The following is a 27,615-nucleotide window of genomic DNA, read 5'->3' as shown; positions in this document are numbered from 1 at the left end:
TAGTTAAAATGACAATATTATCTTTGTTTCTGGTATTTTCCTTCCCTTTGTCTTTAATGCTATACTTGAGTATTTGCTATCCTGCTCTGATTCTGTCTACCTATTTAACTCCTCACTCTGTGCTTTGTAACCTTTTTCTCCCCCCCCCCCTTTTTTTTTTGAGGTATGAGGACCTTCTTCAGGATTTCTTGTCGTGGGGGGTTTCTTGGCTATGAACTCCCTTAAGCTTATGTTTGTCTGGGAAAGTTTTTATTTCTCCATCATATCTGAAGTATATTTTCACTGGATAGAGTATTCTTGGCTGAACGTTTTTGTCCTTCAATGATTTGAATATGTTATTCCAGTCTCTCCTAGCCCGTAAGGTTTCTGCAGAGAAATCCACTGAAAACCTGATGGGAATTCCTTTGTAGGTTTTTTTCTTCTGCCTTGCTGCCCTTAGTATTCTTTCTTTGTCATTCAGTTTTGCCAGTTTCACTACTATATGCCTTGCAGTAGGTCTTTTTACAGTGACCTATTGAGGAGATCTGGCAGCCTCTTCCACATGGATTTCCTTCCCTAGGTCTGGAAAGTTCTCTACTCTTATTTCTTTGAACAAGCTTTCTACTCCATTCTCCTTCTCTTTTCCTTCTTGAATACCTATAATTCTTATGTTGCATTTCCTAATTGAGTTGGATATTTCTCAGAGACTTTCTTCATTTCTTTTTAGTCTTAGTTTTCTCTTTTCCTCTATCTGGAACATTTCAACATGTGTATCTTCGATTATGCTGATATGCTCCTCTATGGTGTCCACTTGGGCGTTCAGGGAATCCATATTTTATTTCTTTATTGTGTCTTTCATCTCTAATATTTCTGATTGATTCTTCTTTATAGTTTCAGCCTCTTTTGTGAAGTAGCTCCTGAACTCATTGAATTGTTTCTCTACATTCTCTTTTACCTCATTGAGTTTTTTGATGACAGCTATCTTGAATTCTGTGTCCTTTAGAGTACATATTGCTACGTCCTCAGGACTGATTTCTGGGTACTTGTCATTTTCTCTCTGGTCTGGAGATCTAATATAATGTTTGATATTGCTAGAGGGAGTGGTTCTGTTCGTTTGCATCCTGCGGTTATTTGGTCACAGTTACCACCCATCGCCACTGGATAGGAGTCAGCAGCCACGTATTCTGAGCCCTCTGTGTTCAGCCAAAATCCCAGGGGTTGGAGCCGTGCTGAGTGTGTGGGAGGAGGGGCACTTTCTCCTGCATGCTCTCGGGGTTTTCTCCTCTGCTCTCACTATCTTCTCTCCTGGGTTGTTGGCTTGTTCAGGTCACCCCCTGCAAAAGCTTTCGCCCCAGTAGAAGGCTTCCCTTTAGGCTGCAAGGGCCCTTGGGAGTCCTTGATGTTCCCACAGACAAATGTCCCTGTTCCCGTTCCTTCCCTCTTGGAGGCCTCCTGCAATCCTGGATCACAGTCTTTAGAGGGAGGGCGAAGTTTTCTCTTACCCCATTCCACCTCCTCCAAGGGGGGCTCCAGTCTCTCTGCCCTGCATCCTATGGCTGTGTGGGTCTCCAAAGTCTTTGGTGTTGTGTTTGGTTGTCCTTTGTTGGATTATGGATTTTTTTTGTTGTATATTGGAGGGGAAGGATTTCTGAGAGACCTCACTGCCATGATGCTGACATCACTCTAAGAATTAAATTTTAACAAAGGAAAGTAAGAAGATGAGTACCATCAGAATTCTCATGTGCATAGCTGAAGCTAGAAAAGAATTAAATTACATCTTCACTTAGACAAAGGGCTGCAACCTAAAGATCTTATTCTCAGCCAAGCTATGTATGCCTGTCATAGTGAAAGAAAGATGTTCAAGGATATGCACAAACTCAGAAAGTACATTTCCTGAGTGCCTCATTTGAGGAAAACACTTGAGAAGGACTCTAACCAAACAAAAACAAACCAGAACAGAGACTTCATGAAGGTGGAGGATGAAAACAAGAGGAAGCAATGAAGAGGGATGAACTTTGATATATGTGTATTTAATGAATAATATTAGACTATCTGGGAATGTGAAATAGGAGTGCTAAATAAGGATTCTGGAAACAGACAAGACCAAAGTGTAAATAAAATTCTAATAAGTACTAAATTATGCCAACAAAATCTGAGAGCTATAGTTTGCAGAGAGTTCGAGGGCACTTAAGAGGAGGAAGGCAACTAAGAGTATTCAAAAGATTGTATCCTATTAGAGGAGAATCCCAGGAGAATGATGCCATGGTGGTGGAGGAATTAGGTGGTAGTCTCATTAGGAGAAATAGGTCTTACCTGGCTTACATACAATAGAGTCAAGTGTGTTTTACTAAGAACATAGGAAGATGGTAATATTTAGTGACTTTTTTTTTTAAAGGAAAAGCAGAGTCGTCTGCTTTTCAAGGGGAAAAATGTAGTGGATAACAAAAAAGAAGAAATATTGTCAATTATATCAGTCATTACACTAAATGAGAATGGATTGAATTTATCAACTGGGATAACTGGTTTAAAAAACAAAAGATAACTAAATGCTATTTAAAGAAAAGTTGAAGAAAAAAGAATATGAAAGTCCCTTTTCAGGTAAGGTTAACCCCATAGAAATCATAATTGTCAATATCAGATATTACTAATATTAAAAGCAATAAAAAGAATAAAGGAGAACTTTGTACTATTAAAGGCAAATCAGTGAAAATATAACATGCATAGACCTGTACACAGTAGACTACATGGCTGCCAAATCCATAAATGAAAACCTATTAAAATTCAAGGAGAAGTAGATCAAAATACACTTATAGCAGGCAATTTCAACACACCTCTCTCATTAGGCAGATATAGCATATGTAAATGTAATGATATAGATGCATTGAATAATATAATCAATAAATGTGGTGTATGTAATAGATAAGGAGAAAATCCTGCCTATATTAAATGTAAGCATGACACAAAACATAGAAGCAGACCGTTATTCTAGTTACTATGTGGGTTGGGGGCTTGATACAGAGACAGCTCAGGGTCATTATTCTCAAGGTACTTAGAGTCTAGATGACAAAATAGATGAGCTGAACAAAGACTTTTTCGCCTGATAGGTGAGCTGATAAAAATAAGCACCGAGTGCTGTGAGAACACAGTGGAGAGGGGGATTTATATCTGAGATGAGGTGGGGCATCAAAAAATTGGGGGGCATTTTGGCTTCTAAGATGAATTCCCAGAGGTAGATTATGGATAAGCCTTTGAAGAGAAGTAAAAGGACATTTCACCCAGAGAGTACTTTGAATATAGGACATCCAGAGGAGAGAGAACTTGGAATTCATGACCTGCAGATGTGACCAAAGTTTATTCTTAGATTGGAGTAAGACTGCAGGTGCTAAAATGGTAGAGAGGTGGACAGAAGACTTATCATGAAGATTCTCACAGGAGTAACCTTGGAAATTTTAAACAATGAATTGCCATGAATAGATTTGCAAATGTGAAGGAAAGACTGGAAACAAGGAGGCCAGTTAGGACGCTGTTGTGGTTATCCATGTTAGAAGTGAGGAGGACCTGGACACATGAAAGGAGAGAGAGAGTAACGTAGACAGATACAAATGATGGGAAGGAGGTAAAAATGACAGGAATGCTGACTTATTAGAAATGAAGGCTCAACAAGGAATCATGGACAAATTCCAGGTTTCTGGGTTGGGCAGTGCATTGACTGTGATGCTGTTCACAGAGATAGGTAATATCAGAGAGTATTGTGTGTTGGAGGGAAGATGGTGACTTCAGATTTGGATTTATATTGATTTCGAGTTTTGTTGGGGTACCCAGGTGGCAGTGACAGATAAGATCTGGAGCTCGGGAGCAAAGCCTGGGCTATTAGATACAGATTCAGCAGTCATCAGTAAACTGTCAGTTGACAGTGAAGTCATGAGAGTAGGTGAGGTCGTTCATGCATGGTGTTTGTGTAGAGAAAGGGAAGATCGTTGAGGACAAAAGCCTCTGAAATACATACTTTTAAGTGCTAGAAAAATAAAAGGAGTCCAAGTGACTGTTGACCTTTGTCAAAGCAATTGTGTGTTAGAAGGAGCAGGCAGAACAAAATTACAGTGATTTAAAGAGAGAATGGGAAGTAAAGAATTCTTTACTTTAAATCTCAGGAAATAAGATGGAAATTAATATTGGAAGCAAAGTTATCAGTTGCACAAATAGTTACTGTGTCACTTGAGTAGACCAGTTATTATAAAGTTTTATAACTTCCCTGAACAGTTCATAAGATTTTCCTAAATTCATAAGAGTTTGTAAAATTGAAGAGTTCATTTAGATTTCACTAATCTGTAACAGGAAACTACATATGTTACAAGTTTGTATAGATGTAAAACCACTGGATGCGTTGTTCTGTCCCTTCTCAGAATTGTCATGCAACATTATTGATGGTATCAGTAACTTTAATAACTGTTTAGAGGCTGAGTAATGTACCTTCTAGGTAATCTAGACTCTGTTACAGAGAGTTTGCTGTTCCATTCAGTAAATTCAACTTTTTTTAGAAGTTAGAAATCAATGCAACATTTTTGGGTAATGATCTGAATCTTCTAAGTAAGCAAACTATATTATTCTAGTAGTTTCTTATCTAGGAAGAAGTAGCGTCTGTAAGAAGGCATTTATGTCCATGTGAATGGACATAGAGACAGCAAATGATAGCCCTGCTTGTTTCTGAGATTCTAAGAGAAGCTGATATTTAGAAGAACCTCAATTTTCGGCACAATCTCAGAACAAATTGCAGTACCAGTTCAGAAAATCTCTGTTAAAATTTTCAGTAATAAGGTTCAATCAAATGGGACACTCACACTTTCATGCCACCTTCTGTGGATATTCTGTCAAATAGTGTCACTTCCTTGAGATTATACTTCAGCCAGCTTACTTTATTTGGGTTCCCAATTTTGCCATTATGTAGACTAAGTTTATGAAATGTATCCCATATTTCATGATCAAATACATAAAAATAGAGAGAAAAAGAGCTTTAGATTTCTCTAAATCAGGATAGATTGAAAAAAGAATAATTCCTAGGAGATTCTTTTGGAGGATCAACAACTTCAATCACACATCAACAGTGATCCTTCAGCAAAAAATTAGTTATTTCTGAATCTGTTTTCTCATCTCTAAAGTGAGAATATCTACTTCATAAGGTTGTCATGAGCAATGAATGAGATGACCACCTAGCACAGCACAGTTTTTGTTTCTCCAAATTAATAGACAGTCAATGCTGAGGTTACAAAATTTTGATGATTGTGTTTTCTAAATTGGTGTTTACTTGTAAGTTGTTTTTTATATGGGTTGAACTAACATAATCTAGACTTCTATAAATTATAAAGAAATGACCCTGTCCTTTTGAATTTTTAGTTCTGAGCCATTATGGTTTATCATGAGTTGGGGAAGTTGAAAGAATAATTGTAAATAATGTTATATGTATTCCATATGAAATATCCTACATAACCCCAGCCTTTACATAGAAAAGAACAACTAAATACTGCGTAAGTTATTATACTTAATTTATTTTAGTAATTTTCCAACAGCAGTAAGCATGTTAAAATATTGAAAGGTCACTCTAAAAGATTTTACTTAGTTATAAATAAAATACTTGTTACTCTGGATAGGTGACAAGGCGAAAGTAATCTAGGACTAAATAAATGTATAATTATATAAGAAAGACTGGCTGAGTTTTAGTATGTTTAGATCACTCTAATTCCATTTCAGTGTGATGGTATTCTACTTAAGATAGAAAAAGAATATTATTCTGAGTTCTTAGAAATACAAGAGTGAAATGAGAAATTGTATCAGTATTACTGAATAATATATTCAGAAAAATATTTTAAGCTGAAAATATTTTATGACATGAAAACAGGATTTTGGCAGTCTTATAACTTGTCAGATCTTTATAAACCTGTTTGATACATGCTAGCATTGCAGTAGAACTCGTAAAACTTCCAGTTTATGCAAAAGATGTATGCGTTCAGCTGTCTGGTTTATGTTTGTTCTGTAGTTAAATCAGCAGCAGCAGCTTACCTGATATGTAAATGCCAAGTGGACAGTGACTTGGTTTTATGTATTGCTGTATCTCTGGCACTTAGAATAGTGTGTGGCATGTGTAAGTGCTCAATAAATGTGTTTTGAATGAATGAATGATAACTAACACCTAGGTGTTAGGTAGTTCACATGTATTAAATTATTTAATCCTCATAACAACTTCTTGAACTATGTACTATTATCCCCAATTTATAGATGGAGAAACTGAGGCACAGACAGACATTTGCCCAGTGTCACAGCTAGTAAGTAGTGGAGCTGAAATTTGAAATCAAGTATTCTGATTCCAGAACTCATACTTTAAACCACTATACTATATTTCCTCTTATAATTGAGACATCTGAAGACCTGTGTTTGGGCTAGAGGCATCTGAATCCAGATCATTAGTGAGATGATGACTACAAGTCAAATACACACAAATGGGGTGCAGTTTTAGTAAATAGCAGTAGATTTCCCCGTTTTCATATTTTTGGTACTATTGTAAATGGTATTGTTTTATTAATTTCTATTTCAGGTTCTTTCTTTCTATTATGTAGAAATACGATTGATATTTTTATATTGACCTTATATCCCACAACCTTGCTAAATTTATTTATTAGTTCTAGTAGGTTTTTTGTAGATTCTGTCAGATCTTTTGTATAGACAGATCATGCCATCTGTGAATAAAAACAGTTTTACTTCTTTTTCAATTTAGATGCGTGTTTTTTCTTGTTTTATTGCACTGGCTAGAACTTTCAGTACATTACTGATTAGAAGTAGTGAGAGAAGACATCTTTGTCTTGTTCCTCATCTCAGGGGAAAGTGTTCACCCTTTCACCATTAAGTATGACGTTAGCTATAAACTTTTCATAGATGCCTTTATCAGGTTGAGGAAGTTCTTTTCTATTTTTGCATTGCTAAGAGTTCTTATTAGAAATGGATGTTTGATTTTATAAAATATTTCTTCTGCGTTTATTGAGATAATCATGTGGCTTTTCTTTTTTAGTTCAAATGTCAACGTAACCTCACATTCCTAGGATAGCTGTACTTGGTTATGATATATTATTCTCTTTTATGTATTTTTGGATTCTTTTTGTCAAAATGTGTTCACAATTTTTACATCTATGTTCATTGAAGATTATTGGTGTATGGTTTTCTTTCCTTGTAATGTCCCTCTCTGTTTTTTGTTATTAAAGTAATTCTTGCCTCATAGAATGAACTGGAAAGTGTTCTCTCCTTTTCACTTTACTGGAAGAGTTTGTGTAGAATTTGTTTATTTTTTTCGTTAACTGTTTGGTAGAATTCACCAATGAAGCCATCTGGGCCTGTTCTTTTCTTTGTAGGAGGGTTTTTTTTTTCTTTTTATTTTCAGATGTACATCATATTTCAAATTCTGTGTACATTACATCATGTTCACCACCCGAATGTAGGAGGTTTTTAATTACTAATTCAATTTTCTATAAATATAGGACTATTCAGGTTATTTCTTTAGGAGTGTGCTTTGGTAGTTTGTGTTTTTCTGAGAAATTTGTCCATTTCATAGTCTAATTTATTGATATAAATTTGTTCATAATAGTCCCTTGTGCTTTTAAATCTGGAGAAACTGTACTGATGTCCCCTCTCTTATACCTCACTGGTAGTTTGTGTCTTCTCTTTTTTTTTTCCTGATTAGTTTGGTTAGGTTCGTCAATTTTATTGATCTGCTCCTCTGAATAAGAGTGTGCAGTATGAAGGTCTAGGGAAAGATGGAGGGAACGGCACTTGCACAGTCCCTGAAAAGGGAAGAACTTGGCGTTTTCAGAAAGAAGAAACTGTAAGTGGGCAAGAGTAGAAGCATGGAGAGCAGTTATGAGGCTATTGCAATAATATGGGTCAGAGAAATATGATGATGACTTGGACTACTTACAGTGGCTAATGAAGTGATTAGATTCAGAATATATTATGAAGGTAGAGCCAATAGGACCTGCTGATGACTTATATATGGAGTGATGGAGAACAGTCATGAATGATGCTTAGTCTTAGGCCCGAGTTTTGTGGTTAATGATAGCTTTGTGAAATAGCAAAGATTGGAAGGAGCAGATTTGGGCTGTGTGAGGGAAGTAGGGTGGAGGGAGAGGCATCAAGAGGTCTGTTTTAGACTTAGTGAAGAATTTGAATGATTAGTTGTAGGAAACATTCCAGGTAAAAGAGGCAATGTTGACAACTACCTTAGCATATAACTTCCAATAAAACATTGAAATTGTGATGTACCAGGAAGTAGAGGAAACAGATAAATGTGTGATTCTTTTTGTGCCAAAGACATTGGTGTGAAGTGATTAGATTCAGGATATACCTTATGTTAACAAACCTTATAGAAAAATATCCTATTTATAGGTAGTGTATGTAATGTGAGTAACCAAGATGAACTTCCTTAGTGAAATCAAAACAGAATTCTGCAGTTATTTAATTTGTTGTTCTTTTGTGAACATCTTTGTTTATAAATCAGATATTTGAGGCAACTCAGGAAGATTGGGTCCAGAATCCCAGACCTCCTTTAAAACAGACCATGATACTAAGTTTAGCCCAAATAGAACTGATAGAATCTTTCTGGTGACCTTTGTAGTAGGTCCAGAAGCTGAGTAACTTCCAGAAGTAGAGGGATTGAATCTCTAATTTTGGGAAATGATACACTAGAGGGAAACCACTATGTTCTCCCAGAAAATAGTCTCAGAGAGTCTGGCTAACCTATTGGACTGATCTCTTTCTTGATTAGAGTAAGCGTCCAAGTCAGGGTAAAATTGTTTCAGTCCTAAACTAAAGTAGAATCATAACAGAATATATTAAGAAATAAGAGAAAGTTTTATACTTATGCTTTTATTAAATAAAATATAATAAGCATTTAGTATGAGCAGTCCTGAGAGGACAGGGACCTTATTTGTGTCATTCATTACCATGTTCCCAGCATAAGCATAGTGTGGGTACTCTGATATTTTACATGAATAGGTAAGTTAAGGAGACTTCATATCAGAAAGTGTGGCTTGTTTAGTGATTTTTTAAAAACACGTTTCTTCACTAGAGGGTGCTGTGTAAGCACTCAATACTTTTAAAAGTGCAGTCTTCACATTTATTTACTGAGAGACTGGATTTTTAAATTACCTGACTTATTAAAAGCTTTCATTTCGTTTTCTTTGCTTTCAAAACAGTACTGATGGTATTGTGTATGGTAAAATTCATGAAATTGAGTAGCTGTCAATGGCAGCATTAACACAAGTGTTTCTTTTTTTCCTCCTTTTTAGGAGACTTATGACTCCAATCATGTATGCTGCACGGGATGGTCACCCTCAGGTTGTTGCTCTCCTTGTTGCTCATGGAGCAGAAGTTAATACCCAGGATGAGAATGGTTATACTGTAAGAATCACTTTTACAATGTTCCTTTTTATTTCTAAGACATTGATATCTTCTTATTATCAGTAGTCCACGAAAAACGATTTTAAGAAGTAAAAATTACAGAAGGCCTGGGATATAATACTGTTTGGTGAAGAAAAGCCACAGCTGAAGTAGAAAAAGGGAATTATCTGACACTTGGTACTCCCCCCTTGACAAAGAAGCTGTAACACACAACAAAGCCTGGGCTCTAGAATACACACAGAGTGCTTTTTTATGGAAAACAGTTCAGTGATTGGCAGGTAAATCATTTTATTCTATAACATCACTTGACTGTGTAAAACGTTACTTGGTTTTATAAAATCAGTGAGCACTGGCAGTCTGCTTTGCGATTACAACTTTGGAAATATGTTTACGTTATATCGTGAAATAAAGAGGTTGGATCATCTCATTAATTAACCATGTTCACTTTTTTATTGTGCCATAAATACTGTTGAAAAGTTTTCCTCTTTGTCTCACACTCCCTCTGTTTAAAACGATCTTCGTTTTCCCTCACTTACAGGCATTAACATGGGCAGCACGTCAGGGTCATAAAAATGTAGTTTTGAAATTGCTTGAACTTGGAGCTAATAAAATGCTACAAACCAAAGACGGAAAGACACCAAGTGAAATTGCAAAAAGAAATAAACATCTAGAGGTATCCTACATATTAAATTAACTTTTTTATGGCATGTTACATTATTATTTGTAGAACTTTGTATTATTTGTTAGAATTCACAACTGTGATAATAGTGTACCTGGCTATTATTAAATTTTTAAATATGTAATTTTCCTCCAGCCAGGTAATGAAAACTTTATTTTACAACAGTATTCATCCTTTACCAAATAAGAGGCATTTGTAATGTAGTAATTTAAAAGCTATGTAAAGGGATAATAAAGACTTAGTTTGGGCCCTAGAAATAAAATTGTAATAGGTTATTTGTTTAAACATTTCACACTGATCCAGATTTTTAAAAATTAGTGTATCAAGAAAACTTGAGTAAAATTTGAAAATTTGAACATGAAATTAAAATATTTTTAAATTTTTATTAACACATATTAGACAATTTAAAAATTAAATCCTTTAAGCTACATTTACTCCTATATGTGTGACAAGGTATATAATAAAGTGATAACATATTTGAATATATGATCTATTGTCATTCAGATGTTAAAAGTCAATAATAAATATTTTTCATACATTACTTTACTGATATAAACCTTTGGTCTGAATATTAAAGCTTTCAGCCAAAGGTCTCTAATTTCTAAGCAAGGATCAAACATAATACAACTGTAAAAGTAAATTATATAGTCCAAGAGCTTCTAAAACTGAGTTTCTGAATTTAAAAGCATATGACATTCCAAAGTTTCCACCTTTAATAATCAGACCTTGCCACTTTTACTGCATGTAGGATAACCCTCTATTTTTTAAGCAATCGGATAAACATGCCTATCATTTTCTAACTCAAATCTGCTTTTCCAAAATTATTCTAGAGTAAATACTGATCGCTAAAACCCTATGAAACTTCCAAAGGAAATCTACAGTTTTTCTTCTAAGCTGTGAAAATCTGGAAACTTTTTATTAGTTTACTGCATTATTAAATGTAGAGTAGATGACACCACATTTGACATATTAAGAAATTTATGAACATCAAAGATTATTTGGAGTCATAAATTTTTTCTTAAAGTGAGATTTGATTTTATATTTTGGCTGATTATGTGACATAACTTTGACTTACTGAAAAGTTAGATTTTAAAACTAAGGAATTTTACCATATCTCTTTGAGTGTACAGTTGGGATTTGTATATATGTTTAGTCATGCTTATTACTTTATACCTACTTAACAGTGTATTTAAAGTACTACCTTAGTGCTTAATCTTTCTGAGTCACTTACCAAAATGGAATTTTTATTTTTGTTTTATATCTTGTGTGTGTGTGTGTGTGTGTGTGTGTGTGTGTGTGTGAGGAATTTTGGCCCTGAGCTAACATCTGTTGCCAATCTTCCTCTTTTTGCTTGAGGAAGATTGTCGTTGAGCTAACATCTGCACCAATCTTCCTCTGTTTTATGTGGGACACTGCCACAGTGTGGCTTGATGAGCAGTGCTAGGTCTATGCCCAGGATCCAAACCTGTGAACCCTGGGCAGCCCAAGCGGAGCACGTGAACTTAACCACTACACCACTAGACCAGCCCCTGTTTTATGTCTTACTGAAAATATTACTAATTATCTTCCTTGAATTTTTACCATTTTGAATTATATGTACTTTTGTTTCTTTTCTGATTATTATTTTAGGTCAAGGAAATATTTACTTGATTTTATAAAAATTATGCTCAGGGGCCAGCCCGGTGGCGCAGTGGTTACGTTCACACGTTCTGCTTCTTGGTGGCCCAGGGTTCGCTGGTTCGGATCCCGGTGCGGACATGGCACTGCTTGTCATGCCATGCTGTAGTAGGCATCCCAGATATAAAGGAGAGGAAGATGGGCACGGGTGTTAGCTCAGGGCCAGGCTTCCTCAGCAAAAAGAGGAGGACTAGCAGTAGTTAGCTCAAGGCTAATCTTCCTCAAAAAAAAAAAAGTTATTCTCAGAATAATAAGTTGTGATTACTCTGTCCTTCTCACCTTGCAAAAATTTCCTGTATGGATATAAAATGATATATATAAAATAATACATGTGAAATAACATACAAATAAAATAATCATTTAGTTTATGTTAAGTGTAACATGATAGTATATAATAATAACTATATTTGAATGGCTTGTTAACTTTTTTCAGATCTTCAACTTTCTTTCTTTGACTTTAAATCCATTGGAAGGAAAGCTTCAACAGCTAACTAAAGAAGAGACTATTTGTAAGCTATTGACAACAAAGTCTGATAAAGAAAAAGATCACATATTTAGGTAACATAGCATGTTTTTGTTCAACAGAATACCCATAAATGAGTAAAAAATGTACATGTTTTGATTATTTGTAATAAATGTGATAAATTACTTAAATATATGATATTTTAAACTTTTACAAGTGTTTTATGGATTTTACAAGTATTTTATGGAAATGTCTGGATTTTAAGTGCTTTGTTCTCCAGAATTTTAGAAAATTTTTATATATGTGTACTAACAGTAATGAGAATGATTTTTTACTTTAAATAAAATATCAACAATAAATTTATTTCTAAAAGGTTCTAAGATTATATTTTTGTTAGTGTTCAAACTAGACTGCATCTTGCTTTCTAATTCTTGTTAGCACATTTCTGGTAAGTTAAAATTTTTTTTGTCTGGGGCCAGCCTGGTGGTACAGCAGTTAAGTTCGCACATTTCGCTTCTTGGCAGCCCAGGGTTCGCTGGTTCGGATCCCGGGTGTGGACATGGCACCGCTTGGCACACCATGCTGTGGTAGGCGTCCCACATATAAAGTAGAGGAAGATGGGCATGGATGTTAGCTCACGGCAGGTCTTCCTCAGCAAAAAGAAGAGGATTGGCAGTGGTTAGCTCAAGGCTGATCTTCCTCAAAAAAAAAAAAATTTTTTTCTGAACATAGTTGTTCAATATACATGGCCACAAAGTTATTCTCTACTTACCCACATTTAAAATTGTTATTAAATTTTTACTTCCTGCAGTTAAAGAAACTTTCACGTACAGATATCTCACAAGGAACATACATGTCGGCAACTATTTTTACTCTTAGGAAAGATGAGCTATGTTTTACTATCTCTGTTTCCTCTGTTTAGGATATCTTCACTCAAGAAATCTGTCTTATCACTTTTGTATAACATAGATGTGTAAATTTGCAAATGTATTCTGCATAGATTCATTCTTACTCATTCTTATTCTCCTTTTTTCTCTGCATTATAAATATATATTTATTGTTTGTGCATTTATAGTCTGTTCTGAAATTGACATTGCTATAAATATGTACAGTTCATATACAGCATTTGGAGATCTGGAAATATTTTTACATGGTCTTGGACTTGAACATATGACAGATTTATTAAAGGTAAGATTTTCTATAGGCTATATTGACTTAATGTATGTATGTTTATTTGTTGGTTAACATAACACTAAATATTAATTCATAAGCATGCTTATGAAAGAGTACCAAATGCACTTTTCTCCATAATTTGTAGTAAATCCCATTTTAAACTTATAAGCATTTCAAAAATTTATTATTTTAGAAATTTACATAAATTAGAATCTGGCTGGATTTAACAGCTTTTACTCACCGCCTGAAGCTTCACAGAACTCCTCCTTGTACACCTAAGCCCTTAGTTTGTTTCTGCAGTTGCTTATCTTCCTGTATAGACTATTATTATAAGAGGCATGATTTTAAACCCAATAAACTTGATATCCTTCTTGCCCTAATGATTATTAACTGAAATATGTTACCTAAATCTCTCTCTTTTCTTTTCATAAGGTTGATAATAATACCTAGTGTATGGTTGTCATGAAGATTAAATTAGATCATATGCCAAGCACTGGTCTAGGTACTTTAGGCATGCATTATGGGATTTGAATAGGTGACGGTTATCAGCCGTTTAGCTGATACTGAAGCAGTAAACCACTGTTTAAGAAGGCTCTCCTTAGGAATATGCACATTCTGTTTAGGTAGTTCAGAATTGGACTTTATTGTACAATCTTGAAACTTCTTCCCGTTTGAGAAATATTGAGTAAAACTAAATGTTATTGATTTTAGTGTGATACAATTAGAAATTTAAAATATCCATAAAACAATTTCTGTCAAATTTTTGAGAGTGATTTATCTTTTTATGTAAGCAAATATAAGTTGTAATCATTTTCTTTGACTCTGGAAACCTAGCTATGTTTATACATTTTGGGGTAATTATACATATTATTGTTACTGCCTACCCAGTTGTGTAGTTCTATACCTGCATATCCTATCCCCTCTAGGAGGCTGAAAGTTGTTTAGGAGGGTAGCATATAACTGACAAACTTGTGTACACTTGCCTACTTTCCCTTCTACTGTTTTATTTATATTGAAAGGTGGCATTGTTTTCCTTTCTACAGGAAAGGGATATAACTTTAAGACACCTTTTGACCATGAGGAAAGATGAGTTTACAAAGGTTGGTATCAAGTTCAAAAACTCCAGACATTCTCTTTCATATTTTTAAAATTGTGGATCCTTTTATTTTCTACTTTTAAAATCCTAGAGCTGCAGACCGAGTGATCTTTTGCTAGGTCCTTGATTAGATATGATTGTGAATAACCATATCTAAAGTCTTCTGCTACAGTATTAAGTTCCTTTAAGAACATTTAAAGACTTAGAGGTTATTTTTCTTCAGGTTAGTCATGACATCTCAACTAAAACTGGTGCTTTATTTCTAAATGTGATATAGATTTGTGAAACAGTGTAAAATAGGTTGCTTAGGAATAAGAGGTGGGTTTTTGTGTATGTGGGTATGAACATGTATCATGAAAATACTCCCTTTTCCTGGATTCTCAAAATGATCAAGACTTATTATTTTGCCATCTAATATTATTAAGTAACAATTTGAAAACAGCTCTGGGAAATATTAGAGATATTTTAATAAATAGGATTCCTAAAAAGTATGATCTTCCTGCATGAATACATTGAAACTTGAAATCTTTAGTATCAGTAAAAATCAAATTACACTAGCTAAATTCAGGATAGAAAATTTCGTTAAAGGTAGAATACAGACAATTTGTTTTGCTTTTGAAAGATTATATATTAAAATCTAATGATTTGTTTTTAGAATCCATCACAATTGTTATGTATTGCAAAATATTGACTGTAGTTTCTGTATATGTAGATATTGTAATGATATAACCTTGTCAGTCAGTTACAAGCAAACCATATAATTTTTCAGTATGTTTGTTGTTTTTCCAAGATATGAATCAATCAAGTAGAAAATGTCTTTAGTAATTTTGGATATTAAATTATTCAAATATAACTGTGTTATTGCATCTTAAAATTATTTCTACTTAGAATGGAATTACCAATAAAGATCAGCAGAAAATTCTGGCTGCTCTTAAAGAACTAGAGGTAGAAGAGATAAAATTTGGAGAATTACCTGAAATGGCAAAGTTGGAAATCAGGTAAAATTAATTTATTGGTTTACATTAATATTCTTTAGAACCAACTGTTCTTTTTTAGTTTAATTTTGATAACATCTGAGTCATTTTATTTGATACCGTCATTTTCCTAGGGAAATGGATAGTTCATTTTGCAATTATACCATGTTCTGAAATGGGAGATTCTTTATCAAGTTAATCGTTAAATGTCATTTTATGAAGAAGAACAATGCAGCTTCTCGTTAAGTCACATAAATATTTTTTGTTTTATTTTTCGTAGCATTTTGCTAAATGAACTATATAAGAGATCCCATTATTTTAATAGTATAGCTCATATTCTCTTTAAATCATTTTAAGTGTCAAATTGAAAATTCAAAGTAGTGATATTTTTGCCTAGGGCAATAAGAAAGCATTTCTTATGTACCTCAGATGTATTTTCTCAGCTCTATTTTTAGCTTTATTCTTTAAGAAATTATGTTATCAATATATAAAGTTCACTTACAATTATTAGAAACTTGTCAAGCACTGATTATTAGTAATATTAGTAATCTAAAATCTATTTTGAAAATAATGGCATTTGATTTTATTAATATATTGCAGAGCAGTAAATGATTTTTTTAACTTTGTATTTGAAATCATTATAGATTCACAGGAAATTGCAAAGAAATGTACAGAGAGGTATCATGCACCCTTCATCCAGTCTCGTCCAGTGTTAATATCTTGCAAAACTATAGTATAATATCAAAACCAGAAAACTGACATTGGAACAACCCATATTGCTTATTTGTGTTTCACCAGTTGTACATGTGCTCATTTGTATATGTCTATCGCTCCATGCAATTTTATCACGCGTGTGGCTTCATGTAACCACTACCACAATCAATATACTTATCATACCATTACCACAAGGCACCCTCATACTACCCGTTTATAGTCAGACCCACTCCCCCATCCCTAACTCCTAGCAACCAATAATTTGTTATCCATCTTTATAATGATGTTACTTCATGAATGTTACATAAATGGAATCCTACAGTATGTATCCTTAGTTGATTGGCTTTTTTCAGTCAGCCTAATTTCCTTGAAGTTCATCCAAGTTAAATCCGATGATTTATAATACCAACAAATGCAGCAGTATCATCAGTGGTGTAACCTGCCTAAAACTAACACTGCAACTCTGGTAAACATTGATTGAATACATGAATAATAGATTTCACACCATTTTAGAATTTAGAGACGTCTTCCAGGAGATAATTTAGATGGTGCAGATTTCTTTAAAAACTTTATTGCAAAGTTAAATTATTTCCTTTTCTCTTAATATATTTCCTTATAACAAGATAATCTATATTCAAAATAATACCTCATCATTGTTTCAGAATAACATTATAGCTCTTAAATGTGTAAATACATTGTAAAGAATTTCGGTTGTGAAGACAAAATCAGCAAACCTTCTTGAATCTCTTTGTTCATTTTCTTTACTTTTTTAATTTATTGTTTCTATGAAGGAATATTCTAAGTTCTATATTACTGACTTGAAAATTAAAGTTTTTAATATAACTTATTTGTATGGTGGCAGAGTTGCCTGTTTGACTTTACTTTGTGGTATTTAATAGACTTAAAGAATGTGCAGAATCCTGAATGGTTCACTTATTAAAACTGCTAAATTTTTTAAAAAATAAAACTGGCAGACATATATTTCAGGAATTTGACCTTTTTATTAAATCATAGACTTTGTTTACATGCTGTTATGGAAAAGGTTTTACTTCCCATTTGTTCAAAGTCATTCTTTAAAGAAGAAATTAGTCATTAAGTCATAAGAAAACTAACAGCAGGAAAAGTTGAACTGATTGATTATAATCTTCTGGTAATGCGACTTCAACAATTTAGCTACTGACTTATTTTAAGATAGTTTTGTGTGTTAAATTTTCTAAAATAGTCTGTTACAAGAACACATATGCACAATACATTTACTTTTTCGTACACTTAGCCTTAGTATGTTTGCAGAATTAGAGAATACACTTTAAAGATATTAATAACCAGTCTATTACTATTTTGAGATATTTTGAAGAGAAGTAGTAAGCTTTCATCCATGTCTTTACATATTCAACATTTTCTGCCCAGATCCCTTCTCTGAGCCTGACAGCTACTTGAATGTATAAAAGGTAGCTCAAAATTATGGCTATTAAGGAAACTATCCTCCCAAAAGAAAAATCTGTATAGATACAAAATTTTATGTAAAAATATATCGTTCACGTCTGTTATTTATAAACATTCTAAAATTGGAAACTCTAAATATTTAACATCAGGGGAATAGTTGAATTATATTGCATCAATATAATTATTTTATTCTGTTATTAAGATTATTTTGAGACTTAATGTCATGGGAAAATACTCAAAAGTAAAAAGCAAATGTAAAATGGAGTGAGGTCTTACGCCTGTTGTATATATGCATATGAAAAATACTGGAAGAAAATGTGTACTACAAGAAAACATTCTGGAAGAAAATAGTACCCATCATTATCTTTGAGTGGTTAAGAGTATTGGTCATTTTAATTTTTGCCGATATTCTACAGTGAGCACGTAGTACTTTTATTTGCAGTACCTTTCAAGTATAAATTGTATCCTAATACTTGACTTCACTTTTTTAAAATCTGGCCTGTTATTTTAGTCAGCTTACACAAGGTTATGCTGCAGTAACAAATAACTTCTAAATCTAAATGACTTACAATAACAAAGTTTCTTTATTTTTTTTTGCGGGCATGGGGAAGGTGGAGATTAGCCCTGAGCTAACATCTACTGCCAATCCTCCTCTTTTTGCTGAGGAAGACTGGCCCTGAGCTAACATCTGTGCCCATCCTCCTCTACTTTGTATGTGGGATGCCTGCCACAGCATGGCTTGACAGGCGGTGCATAGGTTCACACCCAGAATCCAAGCTGGTGAGTCCAAGCGGAATGTGTGAACTTAACCACTGCACCACCAGGCCAGCTCCAACAGTTTATTTCTTGATCACCTATATCATGGGTCATCTGCAGTAGATATACTCCCTGTTATTTTTCTGAGAACAGGCTGGAGAAACAGCCCAGGACATGCTGCTTTTGTGGCAAAGGGAAAAGAGAGCTGGCAGAACTAGTCAGTGGCTCATAAACCTTCTGTTCAAAAGTTACACAGTCACTTCCAGTCATATTTTATTTGCGGAGGTAAATCACATGGCCAGGCCTCATGTCATTGAGGCTTGAAGGATAATCTTCCAGCTGAGAGAGGCCTGGTAGTATTTGGTTCAGTAGAAAAGACATGATTCAGTCTACCGTCCCTATACCGTATCTGCTTATTTTGAATTCTTTAAATAAGTATGAAATTATCAGCACTGCCATGCAGAAGTATGTAGGTGGTATACTGTACAGCTCTAGGGTGGGGAGTGGCGAGCCATTCACATAGTATGTGATAAATGGCACACTACAGAGGTGTGTTTTTTTACAACTTGCCTATCCATATTCAGTGGCCCTGAAAAGTATATATTGGAAGAAAGGTATATATTTTCCTTCCATTCATTAAGACTATGTAATTTTGTTAATATTATTTGCTTATTTGAACTGAGTTGTTAATGTACCAGTCTTTATTCAGAATAAGAGCTTATAAGTTTATATCCCACATATATATGTGTGAATTGCCTACCTAGAATTATATACCTGCTGTCAGTTGATATTTTGAGTGATAGTTCTCAGTGGATCTTAATTTCCTTGGGCTCATTAAATAAAAATATATAGGACATTAATGAGTTACTCATCTAGTAGTGATTGCTTTTATTTATAGTAAATAAAATTTGAGTATTTAAAGAGCACTAAAATCTAAGCTATAAGTGTGTCTTAGATAAATATCACATGGAAACAAAAATTAAGTAATGACTGCTGTTTGAAAAAAATGTGTTCAAGTTCTGTTCTTTCTGAAAAATCAAAAAGAAAAAGGAATAAAGAAGAATTAATTATATTTATTTTGAAAATGCTTTTATAAATACCACTTTTGCTAAATAGAACAAGAGCCTGTTTAAATTTTGTAATTTCACTATGCTTTTATAAAGCATCAGACACTTTTCACTTTTGGTGACTTGATTATATATGTTATGTTCATAAAGTTTAAATCTTTATTTTATTTGAACTGTTTATTTTTCAACCTGATAGCTAAGAAAAAAACTTGTTTTAAATGAAAATACTATATAAGTCCTAGCAATGTATCTTAGAGAAAAAGTTTGCTATTAAGTTTCATTGGAGGTTGACTTTCCTTGCTTTTTATAACCTTTCCTCCTGGAAACAGCATGAAAGAAACTTTGTATAGTATATAGTTGAAACTTCTACCTATAAGAATTTCATTTGGAGTCAGAAGTACCTTTTGGTCCCTTAGTAGTAGTTTTTGTGTGCATTTTTATTATAGTATATACTGCTATGTGACTCTCCAGAAAGGTCATCTCACACTGTTGTCAACTCTTGATATTAATGACCTACTTAATTTTCATCATTCCACTAGAAGGTAACATCTTATTTTTATTGTAATCCCATACTTATTATCCACTTAAATTTTGTTTTTTCTTTTTCTCTGAATTACCCATTCATATCCTTGTTCTACTTTTCTATTGGGGTTGTATAAGTTTCTGTGACGCTTTCTCTATAAATTGGCCTCTGTCACTGAAACTAATCTAGTCACCAGTGTCTCTTCATTGCCAGAATCAGTAGACTTATCTTAATTATTTAATATGCTTGACTTTTTCCTCCTTCTTGAATCCATCTCCTACGTGGTCTTTTATAACAAACCTTAATTCTTGATTTTCTTCTTCTCAGGCTACTTTACCTTTGATAGCTTTCTTCTGCCCCTGTCAACTCTCCCTTCTTCATAATATGTATCCTTTTTCTCCATGACCATGGTCTTGATTTCTATTGGTGACCAAGTTACAGACACTTCTAATACTACTGTGGTTTGTGCCTACATTCACAATTGAAGGAAAGACTGAATTTCTTTTAGAGGTTAGTGAAAATAAATATGTGATTTTTTGCCATCTGAGTTCACCATCTCCCTGAATTCTGTCTAGCCTCGTGAATCTGTGGACCTCAGGGTAAGTATCTCTACAAGATTGACATTTTCTGCTGCTTACTGGTTGTTGTCCCCTACTTGTCTACATATCATTGCCATCAGCATCATTATTAAGTTTGTTTGAATGCCGTCTATGAGCTAGACAAACTGCTAGATGCCTTTTCAGTCTTTCTGACAGTCCTTTTATCTCAATTCTAGAGATATGGAAATATTTGACTGAAGATTAGGCTTGCCCATGATCATAAAGCTAATAAGCGTGGAAGCTAAATTCAAACTCAGGTCTTCCTGACTCTGAAGTCTGTGTTCTTAATTATTATGCCATAATGTTTTCTCTTCACCCCACTCCTTTCCCCACAACCCACTCCCGAATTCACTTCCCTGCTTGGTGGCACCACCATTGAAACCAAAAAACTTAGACTCGTCTTAGACTCTTCATTTTCTTTTACAAGCAGTCTATCACCAACTTTTCAGTTTATCTCCTAAATGTTTCTAAACCACCACTCTCCCCTCTCCCCTCAGTCAAACTGCTGCTGCCAGATTCTTAGTTTAAGCTTTCCTTCATCATCTCTTAGGGGGATTTTTCTATTAGTCTCCTAATTATTCTCTCTACTTCCACTTTTAAGTTCCTTTAATCCACATCACTCCCCAAATAAACTTTTCTCATACAAAAAATCTGATTTTCTACTTTCTTGTTTAAAATCCTTTAGTAACTCTGCATTATTAAAAGAAAATTCAATCCCTTAGCATGTCACAAAAGGTCCTTAAAAATGGTGACATCCAGCCTCTTTTCTTACTACTTCCCATAATTGTGCTTTAGTTATACTTTGGTGACCTCCTACCCCATGCTTTTGCACCTGCTATTCTCTCCATGCAGAATCCCTTCTCTTCCTTACCTACTTGATGTATTTATTCCTAAGCTCCAGACTCAGTTCAAGTATCATCTCTATGAAATATTACTAATTTCCTATTCCTATTATACTAAGTTCATTGTCTCTTGAGTTTTAGAAGTTTCGACTGTGAAGTAATATTAACAACATCTACCTTACAGGAGTTGTTAGGAGGAATTAAAAGAATAATAAATGCAAAATAACCAGTGCAGTGCCTTCACATGATACTCAAATATTGGTACTTTTATATTCCTTTTTAATTTGTCCCTGTGAATAACAATGCTATAATTGTATGTTTGCCTCTCATCCTGAACTTTGGAGATCCTTAAGATTGGAGACTTGATTTTCCTTGTATACTCTATGTCTTTTTTGGTTGCTAGTACATATTATCTGTACTATACATATTTTTTAAAGAATCTAGTAAATATTATGACTAGACATTGAGTAACTAGCCCAGTAGAAGAATTAAATTGCTTGTATTAGTGATTCCTGTTTGTTTGTTTGTTTCCTCTCTTTAGTGGTGATGAGTTCCTCAACTTTCTTCTGAAATTAAACAAACAGTGTGGCCACTTAATAACAGCTGTACAGAATATCATTAATGAGTTGCCTGTAAATTCTCACAAGGTATTATACAAGAGTTATTAAGTGAAGTAAAGTATGTATTCCAAAGAACATTCCAGATAAGTTAATGATAATAAACAGTAGTGATCTGGTAAAATTGTATCTTTCTTCTACAAAATCGTTTAAGATCTAAATAAGTCAATTTGTTTAGGATTACTCCTTTACGCACTAGTTAATTGAAAAACTTTGTGTTCTAGCCCTCAAGACAAGCAAAATGAGTCAGAGCAAAAATTAAACTGATCTGTGTATGGAACTTACCGTTTGTTCTTAAAGGGAATTTAATTGTTTAAAATATAAAGTGACAGGAGACCCAAGTGAAAGCTGAAACAAAACAGTGTGTTGAGTGTTATTAAAAACCATATCAATACAAGGGTTTTTTAATGAAAGAAATTTTAAATAGGGAAAGTGTAAGTGACCTGTAAATAGAAGACTTATTTTGTAGAGTTTTTCATGTGATTTGCTTTTAGCTGTTTGTCTATAGTGAAAAAGTTTTAATACACTTGTTTTCATATGATTTTTATATAACACTATGAGAATCATGTCATTCTTAAAACCTTCATGAATTTATTTGTTCACCACAAAGATTCTTATTACTAGTATTAGTTTCCATAACATTAAATATGTAGTCATGCATCACTTAATAATGGGAATACATTCTGAGAAATGCGTTGTTAGGTGATTTCGTTGTTGTGTGAACAGAGAGTGTACTTAAACCTAGATGGTATAGCCTACTGCACACCTAGGCTATATGGTACGAATCCTCTGTGACCTGTGTCGTATAAGTGGTCTGTAGTTGACCGAAACATCATTGTGCAGTGCATGACTGGACATAAACATTTAGTAATGCATTCAGGAAACTGATTTGACTATTTATATAAAATTACTGACTTCTTTTTGGTGTCAGGATTTATCCTGAACAAAAACTGCTTTTCAGTTAATATAGTTTAATGTTTAAGAATGTTGTATAATTTTTGTGGATATAAACTTGTGAAAAATTGTTTCCCATTCTTTAAAGTGTAACTTTTGAAAATATTAACAGATAGTACTAGAATGGGCTTCTCCCCGGAATTTTACTTCAGTTTGTGAAGAACTAGTTGGTAAGGTCGAAGATTTGAGTGAAGAGGTCTGCAAACTAAAAGACTTAATTCAGAAGGTATATATTTAACATAAAAAGGGGAATAAATGATTTATAGCATAATATGCTAAGACAATGAAGTAATTCTGACAAGAGCAACTTAAGCTTCTTTAGACAAGTGGAAAAATGACAGTTTCCATAAGAAGAAATATACATAGGAAACAAATTTTTTTGGTCATTAAAGAAATGCATACTAAAAGAACAATGATATGTCGTCTTCATCTTGTAAATTACATGGGGAAAATATATTACCCTACCTATTACTGGTTAGAGTTCACCAAACTCATATTTTCTTGTGAGACTGGTGTCACACCCCTTTGAAAAACAGTTTGACAAGATGTGCCAAGGACCATAAAAATATTTATATCTTTCAATAGTAGTTTAATGATTCCAAAATTGTATGTACCATAAGTGTCCTATGCTAGAAGAATGATTTAATAAATTACGGTACGTCCGTTTGTTATAATGATATTCAGCCAGTTGAAAAAATAATGAAAATCAAATATCAACATGTTAAAGATATGAAGTTATATTTGTAAGTTTTACTTATATTTTAATGTGCAGATGAAAAATTACCAAAATGAAATGTTTATTAGCCCTGTTAATGAGGTAGGATTGTGGGTGAAATATTCCTTCTCTTTTCTAGACTTTCTATAATATCTTTTATTTTGACTTTTTTAGAGGGTATGGGCTTTTTTGGTTCTTGTTTCTATACTTACATAGAGGTATATATCTGGATTTAAGGACAGGTTATTTTTTCCCCCTTTAAGAAGATTGGCTATAACAAAATCTAAGCTTGAAATAGGGAACTCTGTTGAAGATAGGTAAAAAGGAAAACATTTTCACTCAACTAGAGAAATCTCTTCTGAGTTTTCCAAGTCTATTTAATAAATATATTTTATACCTATAAAGATTTTATAAAATATCTGATGTGTACATTAGATTATGCATAAATTTGTATAGCCTCAACCCATAAGTTGTTTAATATTTTCATTAATATTTTATCAAAAAAATTATTTTCCTCAAAATAAACTTTATGCACGTTCCAGATAATTTGTCATTCTAACTATTAACATATGTTCAATCAAAAGGAATCTTTTAAAAAAGTGAGCAGAAAATTGTGAAGCAAATTCTACAAAATAACAGGAGAATAAAGACATTTTAAACCAGTGAATGAATAATATATTCAAAAATTCTTGTAGAAGATGACTCCTTTCCACAGAAAGAGCCATCTTAAAAGTTGTATTCTCTGACAGTTATTCACTTAACAAACATGAGAATGCCTGCTATTTGCCAGGCAACTGCGCTACACATTAGTCTCCTAATTATTCTGTCTACTTCCACTTTTGCGTTCCTTTAATCCACGCCACTCTCCAAATAAACTTTCTCGTACAAAAATCTGATTTTCTACTTTCTGAACTTGGTGACAACATGAATATTAGAATACCACTCATCTTCACTACCTTCACTAATTCATTTAGAAGAATTGAAAGAAAATGGTATTGATTTTACTTAGCATGGTGTTTTTCATGGGGATCCGAGAGAAATTTGGAAAGATTTATATAAAGATACTTCCTGCAAAGCATCAACCTTTAATGTTTAGGAAATTCCTTAAAACGTCTTTGCCTCAGGATTGGTAATTATTTGGTTTCTCCAAGTAATTGGTAGGGGTGGAAGATTGAGATATAATTACAGAGACTAGATTTTTCTTAAAGGAATGAAATTAAGAAACATTGCTTTGGAGTGACTTGGACTCAGAAACATAAACAATTCAATCAGGTACCATAATATTTATTTTAATAATGTGTACCTATAAAGAGAAATTTCAGCTTTCTTTAGCTAAATGGAATGTCTTTGTTCTGTGGCATTCTCTACCTTTAATTTACACACTTTTATATAAGGACTAGCCTTGAAAACACATTTGTTGGTTTAAAATAATGGCAGATACAGTTCTTTGGTCAGGAAAGTCTTAATTTTAGAGCTAGTTCTTTGGTTTTTCTGGATTAGTCTTAAACAACTAGTAATCACCATAATGAGATTTGATTTAGAGAACTATGAGAGCTTCCAGATTTGAGAGTATGTTATCATGCCTGATAGCTTATGATATTTCAGAGTTTACCAATAATTGAAGGGAATTTTTTTAAAAAACAACATGTGAGTTATCATAGATAAGTGTATGAAGGTAACAAAGAGAGAGGGTGGGAGAGGTCAAGGCTGGACTTTAGCACCACATCACTCTCTTTCAAACCAACACACTGACAGGCTCCTGTCAGAAAGGGTCATTCTAAGTAATTGGTTAATAAAAGGAGTGACTGTCTCAGGATTCAGTAAATGGAGCATCAGTGTCAAAAAGGAATCTGTTGCTGAATGAAGCCATTTGGAAGTTAGACCAAGAATACAGTATTACTGCGATTGGCATTGAAGTCTGTTTTCTGCTATAAATTTAAAATTAATTTTGCAGGCTTTTTTAATTAAATATTTACACTGTAGATTTTAGAAGTAGTTATTCTTGCTAATGTTGAAAGTATTTATGTCACCACTCCAGCACAGGATGTTTCTAGTAAATATCACTCTATAAATATGCCTGATTCTTTTTATCTTTCAAGGATCTTTTGGTTTCTGCTGTTCTGCCTCTTCTGCTCCTCCCCCAACAACTCTCATCTCTCTCCTTCTGTCTCTCCCTCTGATACATACACATACATGCACGCACATGAGTTGGGCAGCCTGCTTTAGAAAGAAAGATCTCTGGGATTTTAGAAGCTAAGTCATATACTCTCATTGCTGAAAAGTGCTAAAAAACAGTGTGTAAGATTTTGTTAACATTTCTTCCTGCAATTATATTTAAATAAAGGATTAAACTTGTAGCATTAGCATCAAATCTTCCAGTTTTTAAATCTCATGTATTATAGGTATGCTGTAAGAATGGTTCACTTTTTTTCTAAGAAATCACTTGGTATACAGATTTAATACAGAAGAAAAAAATAAGAAGTATCATTCTTTATAGGTAGAAATAGAAACTTTAACATTAAAAGAACTTTATATCTTGACATTAAAACGTGTTTTTAAAATGTAATGATCTATGAAAGTGTTGATTTTTAATGTGAAACTTGTAATTTACTGTAATGGGACCCTGGGGAAAGAGTGTCTTTCATGTTCACTTTAAATCTTCCGTGGGAATCTTGCATTAACTACATCTAAATCAAGTGAATTAACATGGATATTATGATATTTTCAAAATTCAAAGACAGTTTTATTTTCAGTGTACTATACGTTAATTCTTTTCTTTTTTCCCACACTAAATATTAGCTGCAAAATGAACGAGAAAATGATCCAGCCCATATACCTTTAATGGAAGAAGTATCTACATGGAATAGTAGAATTTTGAAGAGGACAGCAATTACAGTCTGCGGATTTGGGTTTCTTCTTTTCATTTGCAAGCTAACTTTCCAGAGACAATAACCCTAATATTTGTTTTGAGTAATTATGTGTATCTTATTGAAATTACCTAAAAATGTTGCTTTTAACTATTTGTGGCACAGTATAGCTACATTCGTTGCCAATACTCCATAGGAAAAATTATGATAGCATAGAGCAGAAAGTTTTTCTTTAGAAAGTGCTTTGTCAGTTTGACTTAAAAATAGAATTTGTTATATTTTTATGTTAATTTTGGTCAAGCAGTAAATTATAAGTGATTCTTAAGTTTGATCCTTTGACTCTAAATCACATTCAAAATAAAAGTTTTATCTAATATTCTTTGACATTTAAAAAAGTGTATTCATTTGTCATGGTGACTCTCAGAGAATTTGTAAAGTGTTCATAAATTAGTAGCTTTCTTTTAGTCCTTGTTTTTCCCTTCCACTACTATATAATAAGGAATTTATTATGTAACTTTTTTAGTTATAGCATTATTAGGAAATTATTAATTTTCAAAGTATTCCAGAGAATGTAAAGAATAAAAATAAAATGTAAAATTTTTGAATTATGGAAATTATGGATTAAAAAACTAAGAAAAATTTTTTAAATGTAAATTTAAAAAGCAGAAAACTTAGAGAATAACATGGAAAGCAAAAGTACATTACAATTTTTTATGTAATGTACTTATGGGAACATATGACATGTACTATGTGTAACATTCTTAAGGATGTTATGAAAGTGAATGGCATTTGACATATAATTTCCCATATCAATCTAAAGAAGTAATACACGATTTCTTTGTTTTTTTTCAAAATCAAAATAAGGATATTCATATTTTAAAAGTGAAGGTAATAAAAAGGCAGGCCAACTTTAGCAGGGAATATAGCAGTTAAATCTTGCTTGACATAGTACCATACTCAGAACAGATACACTTGATCTACAGCTGTTAAAAGGTAAACATAAAGCAACGGGAAGAAATTGTGCAAAAGACGAACAGCA

General features: G+C 33.3%; 1 protein-coding gene across 3 annotated transcripts in view; it reads left to right on the top strand.

The window, feature by feature from the left end:
• The window catches only part of ASZ1 (ankyrin repeat, SAM and basic leucine zipper domain containing 1), a 58,883-nt gene extending 31,928 nt beyond the window's left edge, over positions 1–26,955 (top strand). For 2 of the 3 annotated variants that reach the window (XM_070616356.1, XM_008519583.2), the window contains exons 5-13: positions 9,306–9,417; positions 9,956–10,090; positions 12,207–12,331; positions 13,349–13,424; positions 14,453–14,509; positions 15,394–15,503; positions 21,965–22,070; positions 23,107–23,220; positions 26,509–26,955. In XM_070616356.1, coding sequence (XP_070472457.1) covers positions 9,306–9,417; positions 9,956–10,090; positions 12,207–12,331; positions 13,349–13,424; positions 14,453–14,509; positions 15,394–15,503; positions 21,965–22,070; positions 23,107–23,220; positions 26,509–26,661 — 988 coding nt within the window. In that variant the 3' untranslated portion in view covers positions 26,662–26,955. The remainder of the gene's footprint in view (positions 1–9,305; positions 9,418–9,955; positions 10,091–12,206; positions 12,332–13,348; positions 13,425–14,452; positions 14,510–15,393; positions 15,504–21,964; positions 22,071–23,106; positions 23,221–26,508) is intronic. The other variant, XM_070616355.1, reaches the window with a different exon arrangement.
• The last annotated feature ends 660 nt before the right edge of the window (positions 26,956–27,615 follow it).

This window comes from Equus przewalskii, chromosome 4 (assembly GCF_037783145.1).
Source record: "Equus przewalskii isolate Varuska chromosome 4, EquPr2, whole genome shotgun sequence".
Lineage (NCBI taxonomy): Eukaryota > Metazoa > Chordata > Mammalia > Perissodactyla > Equidae > Equus > Equus przewalskii.
The sequence above is the reverse complement of the archived record's forward strand: the minus strand, read 5'-3'. Positions and strand labels throughout refer to the sequence as shown.